This window comes from Corvus cornix, chromosome 27, assembly GCF_000738735.6.
Source record: "Corvus cornix cornix isolate S_Up_H32 chromosome 27, ASM73873v5, whole genome shotgun sequence".
In the NCBI taxonomy this organism is placed as follows: domain Eukaryota; kingdom Metazoa; phylum Chordata; class Aves; order Passeriformes; family Corvidae; genus Corvus; species Corvus cornix.
The window spans coordinates 68,119-85,687 of record NC_046355.1 but is presented as its reverse complement, the minus strand read 5'-3'; the positions used below and the strand labels follow the sequence as shown (position 1 = coordinate 85,687).

Genomic DNA, 17,569 nt, shown 5'->3' with positions numbered 1-17,569 from the left:
GGGACATCCATCGGTCTTTGCAGGTGCCGGTAGATGGCGGAGGTGAAACCTTCCCTGAGCGCGGCAGCTGCTGGAAAATGCTGGGACCATCCCTTTTTTCCCTTGGCTGGCTGAAGGTGATGTTTAAGGGCGCTGCAACGCCGCGGTTGTGCTGCGCGTGATTTCTGAAGGGAGAGAAATTCCAGGCTCTACTTTCTACTCCGGGAACCGAACGTGGCCGGACTGATCCCCAAAGAACCCAAAATACGAGGAGAAAACACACTCGGAGTGAGAACAGCGACGGGAAAACGCCGCCAGGAAGCCGCCGAGGCGGAATCTCCAGCCCAGCTCCTCGTCTCTCCCTTTTATCCTCAGGAATCGCTCCAGATAAATAATCCCGGCAGATGGGAGCAGGAGAAGGGAGCAGAGCCCGGCGCTTTGTGTGTCCCTGTCCCGCCGTGTCCCGGGGCATTCCCGGCCCCGGGGCCGCAGTGGCCATAAATTCCAGCCGGGCACAAGGGGGGCTTTTATGGGAGCGCAGCCACACGGGAAAAGGGAGCTCTTTGATTCCCTGGAGCAGCCGGCGGGGCTGGAATGTCAGCACGGAGCGCCGGCTCCTCATCAATTATTGATGGCTTTATTAATTGTCATTAACTGCCCCGGCTCTGGCTCTCCCGGCGGCTCGGGGGAGGGGGGGGGGGGAGGGGAGGTGCTTGGTGATGGTTTTTGCCTCATTTCCATCAAAATTCCCAAAGGCCTGAAGCCCAATCCCGCCCGGTTTGGGATGAACTGGGAAATGACCCCAGCCCTGCACCCTCCTTTTCCAGTTCCCCCCTGGATCAGCTCTCACAATTTAACACCGAGGAGGGTCCAGGTCCAGAGCAGCTGGGATGGCGGTACTTGAGAAAAGGGTGATTTTCCTTCTGCTGCCAGATTGGAACTGCTGGAACTGGTTCCAATCCCTTTTCCCACCCCTGCTCGCCTCCCAGCCCGGAGCTGGCCGGTTTGGGGGTGCAGGAAGGGATTGTCCTGCAGAGCTGGCAGCTCTGTAGGGCCTGGGAGTCAGAGAAAAGGATCGCTCCTGGCTTCACACTCAGCGGAGTTTCCATTCCACGCATTCCTCCTTACTCACTCTCCCCTCATCCCCGCAGATGTCGGCTCCACTCACAGCCTCGGCAGGGGAAGTTATTGAGAACATGACTTATGCCTGCAGAAATTCCTCCCGGAATATTTCAGGCTCCTGATTCCCGGCTATATTTGGTGGTGGGGCGAGGGAGCAGCGTTTCCTCACCTCCAGGGCTCAGTGGGAGGGATCGCTCCGGGTGGCTCCAGGAACACGCTCGGGATGAAATCCCCAGCTTGGAGTTTCTCTCAGGAGTTTCACTGGCAGGAAATTGCAGTGTCAAGCATTCAACTGGCAGCACTGACCACATCCAGCATTCCCAGGCTCTGAAATCCCTCTTTTTTTATCCTGTGAACACCCTCTCCTGAAAGTCTCACCAGCCCATTCCAGCATTTCCTGCTCTCCCTGGATCCCGTTCTCTCACACTCTTGTGTGGTGGTTCCATGGATAAAGGGGCACAAAGCTCTTCCCATTATGGGTATTTCAGGTGTTTGTTGCTTAAAAAATTATAAAACCCTGGGAGACACCAGGAATATGAAAATTTTGCCTTCTAGGAGGGTGAAACTTTCAGTCACTGCCCGTGAGTGGCAGTGGGAGGTCAGGGATTGATGCAGGGCTTCATAAAAGAACAAGAAAAATCCTCCTGATGCCCCAAGCACCTTCCCAGGCCTCTCCAAGCAGAGGGAAAATGAAGCTCTGAAATGTTCTTTCCATCCCGCAGAAATTTCCATCGTGGTAAAAATGTTCCTTTTCCCATCCAAGGCCTCCTGGAGCTTCTCCAAACACCACCGAGGGACCTGAGTGAGGAGTGGGGATGCTCAGGGACCCTCCAAAGGGGAGAGGCTGGTGGGGACCCCACCCTTCCTGGAGCAGGGACCCTCCCCAGGGACTGTTGGGGGACATAGGGGTGCCTCAGCCTGGATTCCCAATCTCTCAGCCTTCCCGGGATGCCCTGGATCCCTGTGCACTCACGGAGTTCGTCCCTGGAGCCGCGTGTCCCCCATCCCCATCCACGCAGTGACACCAGCAGCCATGTTCCCTCTGCCATGTCCTTCCTCTTTATTCCGCTCCCTGAACACTGTTCATTAAAAATAGAAGCGATTTCCTAAAATTAAGCCCAAACGACCTCGGATGCGCTCGCGCGAGGGGACAGGACACGAAGGGGGGACAGGACACGAAGGGGGGACAGGACCCTTCGCATCCCCCTGGGAACACCGCGTGCGTCACCGGGAGCATCCCAGGACCTGACCGCGGGAAGGACACAGGTCCTGGCAGCGCGAATAACCCAGATCCTGACAGCGGTCCCCTCCTCTGTCCCCTCATTCCCTCCCCGGCCCCGCCGGCTCCGTGGCCGCTCCGTGCTCCGCGCTGGGCTCGCAGAGGTTAACGCTGTTCCAGAAGGCTCCGAGGGACACGCACCGGGCGGAGGCTGCGGGAGAGAAAGGAGAGGCTGTGGCAGAGAAAGGGAAAGGAGAGGCCGGTGTGAGCCGGGCCCGGAGCTGCCGCGAGCCGCGCGGGATGGAGCAGCTCCGTGCGGGAGCAGCGGGGATGGAGCAGCTCCGTGCGGGAGCAGCGGGGATGGAGCAGCTCCGTGCGGAAGCAGCGGCCGCAGCCCCCCCTCATCCCGGGACCCTCCTTTGGCTCCTTAGGAATGACGCAGCCGGGATCCCGCCCGGTTTCTCCCCGGAGCTGTTCCGTTTCTCCCTCTCTCGGAAACAGAAGCCACGCGAGCGGGCTGATCAATCCGGCCGGCAGAGCCCGGCAGCTGCACAATGGCCGGGGCTGAGTGGCCCGGTGTAAAATCACCCCGCTGCCCCCCTTCCAGCCCAGGCAGCCAAAGCCAGAAGCACCGACCCCAAATCTGCCCCCCGCCCCCCTCCCCGCGCATTCCTCCCAGAAATTCACACCTGGTGGGACGAGGAGCTCACCTGGCCGCCGCTCGGGTGGCGAGGCTGCTGCTCAGCCGCATCTTCCGCAGCGGCTCTCTAGAGCATGTAGATGATGTAGGACAGGATCACCAGGCCGATGATGGCGAAAAACATCAGGATGAAAATGTCCAGCATGGTGAGGGAGGGAGGGAGGGAGGGAGGAGGCGGCGGCGGGGCAGGGGCTGCCGAGCTCCGGACAGGGCTCCGGACAGGGCTCCGGACAGGGCTCCGGGCAGGGCTCCGGGCAGGGCTGCTGGGCAGAGCCGCCGCTGCGTCCTCCCCTCCCCGGCCGAGCGCGGCTCGCTCCGCTCAGGATGCAGAGATGATGCCGGAGCTGATGGAGCCGCTTTGCAGCGGGCAGGAGGGCGATAAAGCGATCAACACAGGCGGGCAGCCGGGCTCAGCCCGGGCCGCTCTCCCTGCGGGGGGGTTGTTCTGCCCCTGCCCCTTCCTTCTCAAAGCGCTCCCCACTTCAGGGGGTGCCCCCGGGGATGTGCCCCCCCCCCCCCCCCCCCCTTTGGAGCTGGGAACGGGCCCATCCTTTGGAGAAAGGAGGGAAAACGAGCGCTGGCCGTGGCCAAGCTACACCAGGACCCTGAACCACCTTCCTTGGTGCTCCTGGGCTGCCCCAGCACCGCCCTTTGTCACGCACGGAGCCGCTTTGTTTTCCTCGCTTTTTTTTACCGGCGCTGTTGATAAACAACATCCTTCCCTCCATACCCGCCACATTTTTGTTCCCCCGCTGTTTAAAACCCTGCTGAAAATCCCACCTGCTGAATTCCCAGGGCTCCATGGAAACCCCTTGGCTGCAGTCGGGCTCCAAAACACATCCCCGAGCTTTCCAAAAGCAGGGGGTGAGCCGAGGAGCTGCATCCCAGGCGGATCCCCAGGGACGCCAGCGTGTCCCAGCCTCAGGCGAGATGAAAATCCCAGCTCTGGAAGCCTCCCCTGGTCCCGAGGAAGCAGAAAAGCGGCCGGAAAAGCGGCCGCAATCAAAGCCAGCACAATCAGCAGGTAAAAATTAAACTTTTATTTTCGATCCGAGTAAACCGGGAAGAGAATCGGTCGGGTTTTTCCATTCCGTGGGTTTTAAAAATTTTTTTTGGATAAAAAGGCCAAATAACATTATTATTATTATTATTATTATTTTTAATAGTGGTGGGTGCTCAACCCAGGAAGGACACAAGGACAAAACCCCAATCAAGCGACGGATCCCGAGGAAAACACGTTCTAAGCTCAGCACTGAGACGCAACCGGGGAAGCTGGGATGGACGAAGTCTATTTTACACGTGATGAGAAGCAATTCTTCAGCTTTTTAATTGTTCTTCTTCCATTTTTTTTCTTCCCCTCCCCCCCCCCCCTTTATTTATTTATTTATTTTAAATACAGGTTTAGGTGCTTTTCAGCGATGAAAAAAAAAAGGCAAAAAAGTGCATAAGTTGAGAGAAAAGGCAGAAATCAAGCAGTAAAGAGGTTTGTTTCCCATGGCAGGGGAGAAAGGGGGCAGGGCAAGAGAGGGGACAGTTTAGGGACAACGGTTTCAAGGGAACGATTAAAAAAAGGTCTGTATCCCAAAAGGGAATTTCCTGTGTTATTTGGTCCGTTAAAAAAGGGTTTATTCACATTGATGCTCCCCCCCCCATTCCCGGACAAGAACGTGATTAAGAAGAGGATTTAGCAGGGAGAGGTGGATCCTCCCTGCCCTTGTGCTCCCTGTTTTAGCACCAGCCGGGATCCCCATCCCGGACAGCCCATCCTGGCTGCTCCTGCCACCCTCCGGTGTCACCCTGAATCCCTGTCCTTCTCCCCCCGTCCCACTGCAGCCGGAATTCCCTTTTCCCGGCGGGTCTCTGCCCTTCCCGCTGCCCCTGATCCCGCTCTCCCCAATCCCAGCCCCATCAGCCCCCTGAGGATGGGAGTTGTCCCCAACAGAACCAAGGAATGTCTCACTCAGCCGCTTTGGTCCCGTATTCCCGCTTTTCCTGTGGGAATAGCAAAGGCGGCACTTCCCGCTGGGAATATCCCACCCCACAGTGCAGCCCGGCAAGGGGACATCCCCGCTGCCCCCAGGTCCCGCTCCTGTCACCCCGCAGAGGTTCCCGCTCCTCCCTCCCTGCTCAGTTCCAGTTTTTCCCGACCCCGACCCGCTCTGGGATCTGCAGAGCCCCGAGGAGACGGGGACAGGGATGTGCTTTGACGTTTTGGTCCACGACACCATCCCAAAGTGGTCCCAAAAGCTGCCACCAGCGCTGGGAATGAGAGGTGCAGGGCGGCTCGGGCTGCCACATCACCCAGGGGACAACAGGGCCCCCAGGATGGCCCCAGAGTGGTGGCAGCAGCCGGCAGCAGCAGGAGAAAAGCAGGAAAATTCTGGGTGAGAGGAAAAGGCTTTGCCAGGGAACCCCCAGACCCCGGCCCAGAGGGAGCTGGAGCTGCAGGGGGGGCTCATCCCAGTCCAGGGGGGCTCATCCCAGCCCCAGCCCTCGAGCCAGAGCAGCAGCTCCCAGGAAAAGCCCCACGGCTGCTCCTTCTCCGGAGGATCGGGACAACCGGAGCCCGAGGCAGGAGCAGCCAGAGCCGCTCCCAGGGCTGCCCAGAGCTCGGAATCCCGAGGAGAGAGGTTTTGTTTGAGATTTGAACTGAGTGCTTTCCTGCTTTGAGGTCTGAAGGGAGCAAAGATTGAATGGAGGCTGGGCAGGGGAGCCGGGAGCAGCCGCGGCATCAGGATGAGCCCGAGCCGGGAGCAGCCCGGGATGAGCCGGGGCCGGAGCTGGAGCGGAGCAGGGGGAGCTCCCAGCCCATTCCCGCACCCTCGGGATGAGCACCCCTCACCTCCACAGCGGGAATTTGGTCCTAATTTGGCCTCTCCCTCCCTTCTCTGGGATCCCGGCGGCTCCGGCGGCTCCCCCGGCCGGGAAAGGGCTGGAGAGGAGGGACAGCCAGGAGCAGGAAAGCCGCAGGGGTTGGATCCCCACCCTGCGCGGCCCCTCAGGCCCCACGGGGCCACCCCGAAGCAGAATTGGCAAGAGAAACCGGACACGGAGGGGACATCGGGACATGGCTCCGAGGCCGGAGCGGGCGGGGAGGGGACAAGAGACGCACACGCGGGGAGGGACACGGGCGCGGGCGGGGCCGGGCCGCGTCCCCGGGCTCAGATGGCCTCCACGTAGTTGGCCGGGAGCATCCCCGTGTCCCCCGTGCGCTCCACGGTGCCGTACATCCACCCGTCGTCGATCTGCTGCACGTTGATGATGGTGTCCCCGTCCTGGAACGACACCTCGTCCTCGTCCGCCGCGTTGTAGTCGTAGACGGCGCGGAAACGCTTCTGTGGGGACACGGGGCACGGCCCCAGGGGACACAGGGGTCACTGAGCAACCCCAGGGGACATAGGGGTCACTGAACAACCCCAGGGGACACAGGGGTCACTGAGCAACCCCAGGGGACACAGGGGTCACTGAGCAACCCCAGGGGACACTGGGGTCACTGAACAACCCCAGGGGACACAGGGGTCACTGAACAACCCCAGGGGACACAGGGGTCACTGAGCAACCCCAGGGGACACTGGGGTCACTGAACAACCCCAGGGGACACTGGGGTCACTGAAAACCCCAGGGGACACTGGCACACCCTGAGGGACACTGGGGTCACTGGCACAGCCCCTCCCGAGGGACGCAGGGGTCACTGGGGTCACCGGCACAGCCCCAGGGGACACAGGGGGCACAGCCCCTCCCCAAGGACAGAGGGATCCCCCCAGGGGTGGGGGCTGCACTCACCCCCCCTCCGGCCGGGGCGTTGCGCTGCGTGGAGGCCGGAGCCGCCGGCTCCTTGTAGCCGTAGGATTGGGATGGCGGCTGCTGCTGCTGGTAAACTGCGGAGGGAAGAGGGGATCCATGAGCTGGGATTGGAGGGAAGGGGGATCCATGAGCTGGGATTGGAGGGAAGGGTGGATCCATGAGCTGGGATTGGAGGGAAGCGGGATCCATGAAGGGATGGGTGGATCCATGAACTGGGACTGGAGGGAAGGGGGGATCCATGAGCTAGGATTGGAGGGAAGGGGGATCCATGAGCTGGGATTGGAGGGAAGGGGGATCCATGAAGGGATGGGGGGATCCATGAACTGGGATTGGAGGGAAGGGGGGATCCATGAAGGGATGGGGGGATCCATGAACTGGGAGGGAAGGAGGGATCCTGAACTGGGATTGGAGCAAAGGGTGGATCCATGAGCTGGGATTGGAGGGAAGGGGGGATCCCTGAACTGGGGGATGTGGAGGGAAGTGTGGATCCATGAAGGGAAGGCTGGATCCCTGAACTGGGGGATGTGGGGGATGTGGAAAAGCCCCTCCTGAGGCTGCCCTGCCTCACCTGGGGCGCCGGGCTGGCCGTGGTGCAGGGGCTGGTGCTGCTGCTCTGCCCCTCTCCGGTAGCTGCTGCTCTCCTGGGAATTCCGGCGCTCGGGCTCGGAGCCCTCGCTGGGGCTGGGGCCCATCCGGCTCCGCTCGAACTCCTCGTGGTACTTGATCTGCAGGGTGGGGTGGGAGAGGTCAGAGCTCGGCCCCGGAGCAGCTTCTCCCCAGGAACAAGGGACGGGACAAGCGAACGGCCTCAGGAGAGGTTTGGATTGGAAATTCGGGAAAATTCCTTCCTAAAAGGGGGATTGGGGCTGCCCAGTGGAGTCACCGTCGCTGAAGTGTTAAACAACCACGTGGATGTGGCACTGGGGACAGGGGTTGGTGACATGGGTCACAGGGCAGTGCTGAGTTAATGCCGGACTCCTTTTCCAGCCTGGAGGATTCCAGGATCCTTCACCTCATCCCAGCTCCGTCCTTTCCACCAGCCAGGGCTCGGCTTTGCCACTCCCGCAGTCCTGGGGGGCTCCTTCCCCCACACCCCCTGAGCACTTTGTGGGACAGACACGAGGAGGTTTCAGTGTCCCGAGGGCGGGATAAGGAATTTTTCCAGGATGAGATCCAACCCCAGATGCACCTCCCAAACCATGGGAACACGGAGCAAAATCCCCTTTAGGAATTTTGGTGTGCAACCCCCAGTGCCAGGGGGACAGAGGGGACGCCAGGGCAGGCAGCAGGGAAAGGTTAACCCAGCCACGGGGGGCGTGAGGGTGAAAATTAACAATTAATCCCCTGCTGTTAATGAGTGCATTCCCACTGGGAAGCACCCGGAGCTCGGGAATGTCACCCGGTTAAACAGGGATGGACTGGAGGGCACCGGGAGCTGGGCACGGGCACGGCCTGGAGCAGAGAGAACCCCGCAGGCAGCACCCCCTGCCCTGCCCTGGCTGCTCTGGGGAACCTCAGGAGGCTGGGAACAGCCTCGGGAACGGGGACAGGAGCGGGGACAGGAGCAGGGAGAGTCCCGGGAACAGGGACAGGAGCGGGGACAGGAGCAGGGACAAGAGCAGGGACAGGGACAGGAGCAGGAACAGCCTCAGGAACGGGGACAGGAGCGGGGACAGGAGCAGGGACAGCCTCGGGAACAGGGACAGGAGCAGGGACAGGAGCAGGGACAGGAGCAGGAACAGCGCCGGGAAGAGCCCCGGGAACGGGGACAGGAGCAGGAACAGCCTCGGGAACAGCCTCGGGAACAGCCCTGGGATCAGGGACAGGAGCAGGGACAGCCTCGGGAACAGGGACAGGAGCGGGGACAGGAGCAGGGACAGAAGCAGGGACAGGAGCGGGGACAGGAGCAGGAACAGCCTCAGGAACGGGGACAGGAGCGGGGACAGGGACAGGAGCAGGAACAGCCTCGGGAACAGGGACAGGAGCAGGGACAGCCTCGGGAACAGCCCCGGGAACGAGGACAGTCTCGGGAACAGCCTCGGGAACAGGGACAGGAGCAGGGACAGCCCGGGAACAGCCTCGGGATCAGCCCTAAAACAGCCCCAGGGACAGGGCCAGGCTCGGGATGAGCCCCAGGCCGGGCTCAGGCTGTGCCCAGCTCCGTTCCCAGCAGGGTTTCCCCGCCTGTCCCCCCGCCCCGAGGGCGTTTTGGGGCACGCCCGGGCTGGGCCCCACCTTCCCTGCCCCGGTTGCTGCCCCTGGATCGGGAATGGCAGCCGCTCAGCAGGGACAGGGCTGGTTTCTGTGTCTCTCCTAAGTGGGTCACGGCCACCCCAGGCTGGCAGCCAGACACTGGGAAGCTGCTGGAAGCGGCTGGGAGAGGGTGAGGGGGCCGGGCAGAGCCACCAGGGCCGGGCTCAGCTCTCTGCTCTGTCATTCAATGTCCCCAAACCCCCCCGGATCCGCCCCAAATCCAGCCCCCAGCCCTTCTCCGGGGGAGCTGCCAGCTCAGAGCTGCCCCAGGGAAAATCTCCCAGCTTGGATCCCATTCCCAAGCCTTGCCCAGCCCTGGAGTTTGGTGCGTCCATCACGTCCCGAGGGGTGCCAGGGAGCTGCACAATGGGAGCAGGAAAGCAGGGAACAAACATCCCCCCCTCGCGCCCTGCTGGGGCTTCCTGGGTTTTTGTGTGGGCTCCCACTGCGGCACTGTCTCCCTGCATTCCAGAGCCCTTCCCCGGAGCAGCCAGCAGCTCCCAGCCACGCTCTGTGTCCCCAGGGAATGTCATGGATAGAAAAGCAGGAGCAGCTCAGGCACCACCGGCTCGTGGACCCCAGGAGGTTTCTCGTGGCAGAGGGGTGACAGAGCAGGGAGAATCCAGCCCTGTCCCTTCCCGAGGAACACTCCTGGCTTTTCCTGGCAGCCGAAGGGGAATGAGCTCCCTGTGTGGGAGATTTTGGGCAGGCGCAGCCAGGCCCGCCACTCCCGGTGCTGCAGCTGGATGAGCATCCCTGGGCATCCCTGAGTGTCCCTGATGATCCCTGTCCATCCCTGAGTGTCCCTGGGCATCCCTGGGCATCCCTGAGTGTTCCTGGGCATCCCTGAGTGTCCCAGAGTGTTCCTGTCCATCCTTGTGCATCCCTGAGCATCCCTGGGCATCCCTGTCCATCCCTGAGTGTTCCTGTCCATCCCTGTCCATCCCTGAGCATCCCTGTCCATCCCTGAGTGTTCCTGTCCATCCCTGAGCATCCCTGTCCATCCCTGAGTGTTCCTGGGCATCCCTGTCCATCCCTGTCCATCCCTGGGCATCCCTGTCCATCCCTGAGCATCCCTGTCCATCCCTGAGTGTTCCTGTCCATCCCTGAGCATCCCTGTCCATCCCTGGGCATCCCTGAGCATCCTCCTTCATCCCTGTCCATCCCTGAGCATTCCCAAGCATCTCCAAGCATCCTCCTGCATCCCTGTCCATCCCTGTCCATCCCTGAGCATCCCTGTGCATCCCTGAGCATCCTCCCACTTCTCCATGGCAACGCTCCGGCATCCACCTGACATCCACACACACACAGAGAGAGCAGGAGAGGGACTGAGCTCCTCAGGGCCCAGCAAAGCCCAAACGAGCGCAGGGACAGGAATTGGGATTGGGGATCCCCGTGGGCTCCCTGCAGCTCAGGATATTCCAGGAATCCAAGAGCTGCCCACGCTGCGGCTTTTGGTGGCAGCCAGGGGCGGGTGGAGCTGCCCCTGCTCCACGAATTCTGCTGCTCCCTCCTTCCCTCTCTCAGTCACCTCGAGCATCTCGGATCCCTGGACATGGAGGAGCCGGGAGAGGGGCAGGAGGTGCCCGGGCATACAGGCTGGAGAATTATTCCCGCCCAGGATTCCGGGATTCCGTGATCCCAGGCTGTTTGCCAGCAGCTGTCCCCTCCCCGGCTCCCCCCGGCCCCGGGGAGGTCACGGCAATGTCACAGCGGGGGGACGAGGAGCCACTCACGTTGCTGATCTGATCCTGAGTCTTTTTGATCCTCTGCAGCTCGGGGGTGTCGGCCACCACGCTGAAGCCTTTGCCCTTGTTCTTCTCGAACTCCTCCTTGTAGCGGATCTGGGGGCACAGCAGGAAAACGGGATTGAAACGCCGGGAAAAGCGGGAGAGCGCAGAGCTGGGTGCAGCAGCAGCCCCTCGCTGCCAGGCACGGCCTCAGCCTCGCTCAGGAGCCCCCCAGCGCAGCCAGGGATGGCAAAAGGGCTTTGCCAGCACCCAAACAACTTCCCCGAGCCCGCAGAGCCCGGTTCCCTTCCGGCAGGAGTTGGGGTCACTCGGGTTTGAGTGCAGATTCCTGTGGGGCACCGGTCAGCAACCAATTCCTGCTGGTTTCTGACTGTGGTGTGACATCGGGAAGCAAAGGGTTAATGAGCCACGGCTTAATGAGCGCACGTGGGGCTCTGACCCCACCACGGCACAAATACGGGCTCGTTTTGGGGCAGAAAGCTCCATTTTGAAGCAAGTAAAACAAAATTTCGCTCTCTGGGCTGAAGAATAATTTGAATTTCCCAGAGGGGGGAAGGAGAGCCCAGGGGTTTGACCAGCGGGGATGGGGAGCCAAAGGAGCTGTGACACAAAACTGGTGACAAAGAAGCGGTGACACAAACCCAGTGACACCGGGACAGGGTCAGGAGGAGCTGCGTGAGCCACCAGCCCCAGTTTGCCCAGTGCCAGCCCGGCAGGGGCTGTGGTTTGCCGTCCATCCACGATGTTTTCCATGAAGGACACACTTCCCTCTGGAGCGTGGGATGCTGTCCCCACGCTGCTTGGGGCAGGGGACAGGGCAGCACCACACAGAGCTGCTGAGCTGGGAGAATTCCAGGCTGGAAGGACAAGGAATCACCGAGCGAGACGCTGATCCCACGGGCAGGCAGATCCTCTGAGAAATCCCACATTTTCACCCTCCTAAATCCCACCCTGCTCCAGCTCCCTCGGTTTTTCAGGATACAGGAACTCAGCGCTAAAAAGCCACCATGATAATGATGATGATGATGATGATGATGATGAGGATAATGTATCAGTAATAAAATGGGCTCCACAATCCATTTTCCCAGGGAATCTGCGCCCTCCGTGCCGGGAAGCAGCGTGACGCCGCGCTCATCCACGCGTTATCCAAAGGGAGCCGGAAAAACCCTTCCCACATCACGGCCCAGGCACATCAAACCCTCCCCGTGCTGCCACCAGCACCGAGGTGACAGCTCCCAGAGGAGCTGGCACAGCAGGGACAGGAGCGGCAGCTGCCACCCACGCACGGGAGCCTCCGGCAGGAAGGGCCGTGCCCAAATTCCCGCTCGGAAAAGGAGCCACAGGATGGGAACCTGCAATTTCCCTGCCACCCATGGGCTCGGAAAAGGAGCCCGTGGGCACCGAGCTGTCACTTTGGGGATGCTTTTGGCCACATGGGACATCATTATCCTGCGGCTTCCCGTGACCGGAACGGGAGACGCCTCCTCAGGGACACAAATAGAGGAGACAGAGAGTGACACGGAAGCACTGCGGCTCAGCCCTGGCAGCCACCCTGTCCCTGCCACCCCGTTCCTGCCACCCCATCCCTGCCACCCCGTTCCTGCCACCCCATCCCTGCCACCCCATCCCTGCCACCCTGTTCCTGTCACCCTGTCCCTGCAGGTGCCCAGCACCCCATCCCTGGCACCCTGTACCTGAAGGTGCCCAGTGTCCCATGCCTGTCACCCCCTTTCTGAAGGTGGCCAGCACCCTGTCCTGGTCACCCCATTCCTGTCACCCTGGTCCTGAAGGTGCCCAGCACCTCGTCCCATCCCTGTGGGTGTCCAGCACCCCATCCCTGTCACCCCATCCCCTGTCACCCATCCCTGTGCACCCCAAACCACAGCTCTGGTGACCCCCCGCTGTCCCAGTCCCACTGGGTGTTCCTGCTGGAGGCAACAGCGAATCGACCTCCTCGGGATCACACCCAGGGACCCAGCAGAGCCCGGCTCCCGAGGAGTGGCCCGGGGACATCGCTGCTCTGGCCCGGAAACGACCCCCAGCAGCTCCAGGGGCTCCGGACACCGACGCAGGGAATTCCCTTTTCCCGCCGAGGGGAGCCTGCTCCGGGCTGCTCTGCAGGGCCACGGCTCCAGCCGGGCCTGGGGTTGGTGTCAGCCCCCGGCCGAAGGTGGGAAGTGACCGTTCCCACAACCCTGACCTTACTCCAGGCGGGATTTTCCTACGGCTTTCGCCGTCCCTGCCCGTCCCGGCGCGGTTTGCTGGGATGAGCCCCGTGGGTGGCCCTGGAGGTGGCAATCGGAGCCTCCTGCCAGGCTGCTCCTTCTCCAGGAGCCTTTCCCTGTCCCAGCCCATGGCTCCAGTTCCTCCAGTCCATCCACAGAACTCCAGACCCCCCTGGCAGGCCTGGAATGACCAATTCCATGCCCAGGGCTCAGCTCGGGGTTTGTCCATAAAGCAGAGCAGCTGGAGTGCTCTGAGAAATGCAAATGTTTGGAGCTCTGACTCCCTTTGGAGGCAGAACAAAGGCAGAAACAGGTTAAGATCCTAATCCTGGAGCGTGTTTGGGACCCATCCCGCCCTGAAAATCCCGGGAAGGTTTAGGTTGGATAGCAGGGAAAAATCGGTCCCTGGAAGGGCTGTCAAGCATTGGGAGGGGCTGCCCAGGGCAGTGCTGGGGTCACTGTCCCTGGAAGTGTCCCCAAAACCACGTGGAGGTGGCACCTGGGGACGTGGGTTAATGGTGAATGCAGCAGCGCTGGACTCTGATCTCAGAGGGCTCCTCCAGCACTAAAAATTCCATGTTTTTCTGGGATCTGGCTCTGCTGAGAGGCTGCGCTGCAGCCGTGGTCTGAGCTTTGATGTCACAGCCCTGCTCACGTGCGCTCCCAGCTCGCTGTGCCGGAAAAAAACACATCCAGAGGCGATCCTGGCTGGAGCCAGCGTCTCCCAGCAGAGCTCAGGCTGTGGAACTGCCCCGGGAGCCTGTTTAATTCCCTTTTTTCCTTGGAAAAGGGGCAGTAGGACAGCCCAGGGTGCTGCCAGCGAGGCCTGCTGGCTGTGCTGGCCAGAGGGAGGACAGCCCGGGATTTTCCGTGCTGCTCTCAGGTTTTTTGGGATCAGTGGTTTTTTTGGGATCAGTGTTTTTTCGGGATCAGATCCCGCCCTGCTGCGCTGTGAAGGATGCTGTGACCTTCCTTCTCTTCCCATTAGCCTGAGAGTGTCAGGAGCTGGGCAGCAGATTCCTTGGGAATGCATCCAGGAGGAGGAGGAGGAGGAGGAGGGGAGCCTCACCTGCGGCAGAGCCGGCGGGGCCGGGGCCACCGTGGGGTCACCAAAGCTCAGCTTTTGTCCCAGCTCTCCCCCCTGGGAGTGGCCCAGCAGATCCCAGGCTCAGGCTCAGAGCTGAGCCCAGCCCGAGGCTGGATTTGTGTCCGTGACAGGGACAAGGGGACACCGTGGCTTTTCCATGGCAACCACGGAGATGCCGCTGCTCCGGCGCTCCCGGCTTTTCCTCAGCTGGAAAAGCCTGAGGCCGTTCCCTCTCATCCTGTTCATGGGGAAAAGCCTGACCCCCACCTGGCTCCTTCCAGGGAATTGTAGGGATTGGGAAGCTCCCTCCTGAGGCTCCTTTTCCCCAGGCTGAGCCCCTTTCCCAGCTCCTCCTGGTGCTCCAGCCCCTTCTCAATGGCCATTCCTGCATTTCCAGCAGTTTTCCTGCAGAATTCCTGCTCCCATCCCTGCTCCCAGGGTTCTGGAGCAAAAGGAACGCCAGGATCACCCCAGGGGACAGTCCCTGGGAGCCCAGCCCTCACCCTGAGCCAGCAGCAGGGACTTTGCTGAGCCAGGGCCACCTCCAGGGGACGAACCAGGACAAGCCTGGACAGCAGCCTCTTCCCACTAAAACCTGGAATCCTTCCCTGTGCCACTCCTTATCCCTCCATCTGTTCCTTCCCGCCTCCCAGGGCGCCCAAGCCCTGCGAGGTTTGAGGTTGGAGGGTGCACACCTGTCCAGGTGAGGATCCTGCCTTTCCCCACCTGGAATCCAGTTGGGAATCCAGCTGGGCCTGGGAGAGGCGGATTCCCACCTCTGGGAGGTGCCAGGGATGAAGGGAACAGCAAACACAGGTGGGACCTGAGAGGAGGGACCTGCACCCGAAAGCCCAAACCCGCCTCTGCCTTCCCGGGGTGAGGGCTTGGGAAGCACCAGAGCTTGGGAGGGATTTGGGAAGCACCCAGAGAATCACGGAATTGTCAGGGCTGGAGGTCCCCGTGCTCGACACGAATTCAGGAACCTCCCAAAAGTCAAACACGCAGAGAAACCCCAAAACACGGGACCCTCAGAGACAGAAACACAGCGGGGAATGTCCGCGCGTGGGTTTTTCCCGTGGGAATTCGGGAATTTGAGGGGCTCACCTGGCTCTGGAGCTCACTCTGCTGCTTTAGGCGCAGGTTCTCGGGCGTGTCTGCCACCATGGTGAAGGATTGCTTCGGGTAGTGTCTGCCGAGGGAAGGACACCGTTAACGCCACGCCGTCCCCTGGCCCCACCCGCCCGGCTGCTCCGGAATTCCCAGCACGGAATCACGGAATGATGGAACCATTCAGGCTGGAAAAGCCCTCCAGCATCGTCCAGCCCAACCAGCACGGCCGTGTCACCCCAAACTGGTGTCCCCAGGGGGCCACATCCAAGCGTTCTCTGGAGGAGCCGGAGCTGGGGACGACACACGCACGGAGGGTTTGGCAGCTCCAGTTTGGGATGTGGGATTGCCCGGACAATGGGGTTTCTCCAACAATGGGATTTCTCCCCCGTGCCCAACACCTCCCCAGCCAACCCTTTTCTCCCTGGGCTCTCTCCCAGTGTTGGATTTATCCCAAAAGGGCAGGAGCAGCGTTTTCCCCTGGGGGACAAAGCCATTCCAGGATTTCAGGACAGAGCTTTCCACAGCCCCAAGCTGCCCCCAGGGCCCCGTTATCCCAGGAGAAGCTGCTGGCTCTGCTCCCAGGCCCTCAGCTCTGCAGGGTCTGAGCTCTCCCTGACCGAGGTTTTGGCCACGGCAGCCTCACGCTGTGGTTCCCGGTGTGGCAGAATATCCCGATCCCAGCACAAACCGCGCCAGGATAACGGGAACAACCACAGGAACGGGGTCAGGAATTTGGGGAGAGACTCAGGGGGAGTTCTGGGAGAAAGGAAATATCCAGTGCTCCAGCTGGAGGCTGCTTTCAGCCCTGCCCAAACTTCCCGGGGCCATTCCCAGCTCCAGGAGACGTGGAGCAGAGCAGGAGGTGAATCCCTGGATAACAGGGAGGGTTCAGTGGGCAAACCCCCAGCTGGGCCTGCCCTGACCCCAAAGGGCTGCTGGATTTGGGGTCTCTCAGCTGCCAAGAAGTGGAAAAGTCGGCCCCAACTAAGGAGCTTCACCCGCAGGCCCTGCATCCCAGAGGATGCTCCCACCGGATCCGATCCCCCAGCTGGAGCGAGAGGAGCATTTCCAGCCTGGCTGCCACGGAGGCAGAGCCCTCCACGCCCCACAATTCCCAGGAAAAGCCTCGGGAGGAAACCTGAGCCGGAGCAGATGGTGGCTGTGGGCTGGCACTGACACCCAGCACGGCCCGAGCAGCTCCGGGGCTGTGGCGCAGATGGGAGAGGGGCACGGAGGGGAAACACATTTGGGAAAGGGGCACGGAGGGGAAACATCTTTGGGAAAGGGGCACGGAGGGAAAAAGGCCTTTGGGAAAGGGGCACGGAGGGGAAACATCTTTGGGAAAGGGGCACGGAGGGGAAACATCTTTGGGAAAGGGGCACAGAGGGAAAAAGGCCTTTGGGAACGGGGCACGGAGCGAAAAAGGCCTTTGGGAAAGGGGCACAAAGGGGAAACATCTTTGGGAAAGGGGCACGGAGGGAAAAAGGCCTTTGGGAACGGGGCACAGAGCGAAAAAGGCCTTTGGGAAAGGGGCACAAAGGGGAAACATCTTTGGGAAAGGGGCACGGAGGGAAAAAGGCCTTTGGGAAAGGGGCACGGAGGGGAAACATCTTTGGGAAAGGGTCCCGGGTTGCTCTGTCACAGCCTTAAAGCAGAATTCCCAAACTGGGATTGCTCTGGAATCCCCCAAACCGACTGCAGGGGAGTAAATCCCCGGTGCAGGGGGCACAGGGACAGCGTTGCTCCCATCCTGACCACGGTGACCACGCCTGGTGCTGCTCCACCCCCAAATCCATGCAAAACCTGGGATAACTTCCCTGGCAAAGCCATCCCAGTGTCCCCTCCTTAGAGGTGACCTGGGCCGAGCCCCCTGAGGACAGAACTGTGGAGGACAGCGAGGTCCCGTTGGTTTTTTGGGGATCCGAGGGCTCCCCCACAATGCTGATCCCTGCTCCAGGGCTGCCATTCCAACTGGGCTGCTCCAGCTCCCACATTTCCCTCACAGAGTCATGGAACGGGTTGGGAAGGACCTTAAATCCCATCCAGTGCCACCCCCTGCCACGGCAGGGACACCTCCCACTGTCCCAGCTTGTTCCCACTGTCCCATCCCGTTGTCCCACTGTCCCATCCCCACCATCCCAGCTGCTCTGGGAGCTGGGAGTCACCCCCAGGGTTCCAGAGGGATGGGAAAAGCTCTGGAGCAGCCCCAACCAGGCCCCCACTGGGCTGCAGCCCCAAACAAACCCAAACCCAGCCGGCAGCGGGGTTGGGAAGGATGAGACTCAGTTTTACCCAAACACCAGATCACCGACTGCTCGG

At 61.3% G+C, this 17,569-nt stretch overlaps 1 protein-coding gene and 2 long non-coding RNA genes across 4 annotated transcripts in view; 1 reads left to right on the top strand and 2 right to left on the bottom strand.

Annotated features, from left to right (window-relative positions):
- Window positions 1-2,133: 2,133 nt before the first annotated feature.
- LOC120411357 lies at window positions 2,134-3,884 on the bottom strand. 2 transcript variants are annotated; one of them, XR_005603689.1, is made up of 3 exons: window positions 3,801-3,884; window positions 3,031-3,376; window positions 2,134-2,531 (listed from the first exon to the last, which is right to left on the bottom strand). It is a non-coding gene; the product is annotated as an uncharacterized LOC120411357 (long non-coding RNA). The 2 variants fall into 2 exon arrangements; XR_005603688.1 differs by lacking the exon at window positions 3,801-3,884 and having other exon boundaries at window positions 3,031-3,495.
- LOC120411358 lies at window positions 3,083-4,607 on the top strand. Its single transcript, XR_005603690.1, has 3 exons — window positions 3,083-3,166; window positions 3,816-4,044; window positions 4,187-4,607. It is a non-coding gene; the product is annotated as an uncharacterized LOC120411358 (long non-coding RNA).
- Window positions 4,608-4,653: 46 nt separating this feature from the next.
- Window positions 4,654-17,569, bottom strand: part of LASP1 (LIM and SH3 protein 1) — a 30,802-nt gene continuing 17,886 nt past the window's right edge. Inside the window, exons 3-7 of the mRNA XM_039565744.1 lie at window positions 15,245-15,329; window positions 10,814-10,921; window positions 7,393-7,549; window positions 6,804-6,898; window positions 4,654-6,355 (exon numbers count right to left, since the gene is read on the bottom strand). Of these exons, the coding sequence (XP_039421678.1) occupies window positions 6,182-6,355; window positions 6,804-6,898; window positions 7,393-7,549; window positions 10,814-10,921; window positions 15,245-15,329 (619 nt within the window). The 3' untranslated portion in view covers window positions 4,654-6,181. The remainder of the gene's footprint in view (window positions 6,356-6,803; window positions 6,899-7,392; window positions 7,550-10,813; window positions 10,922-15,244; window positions 15,330-17,569) is intronic.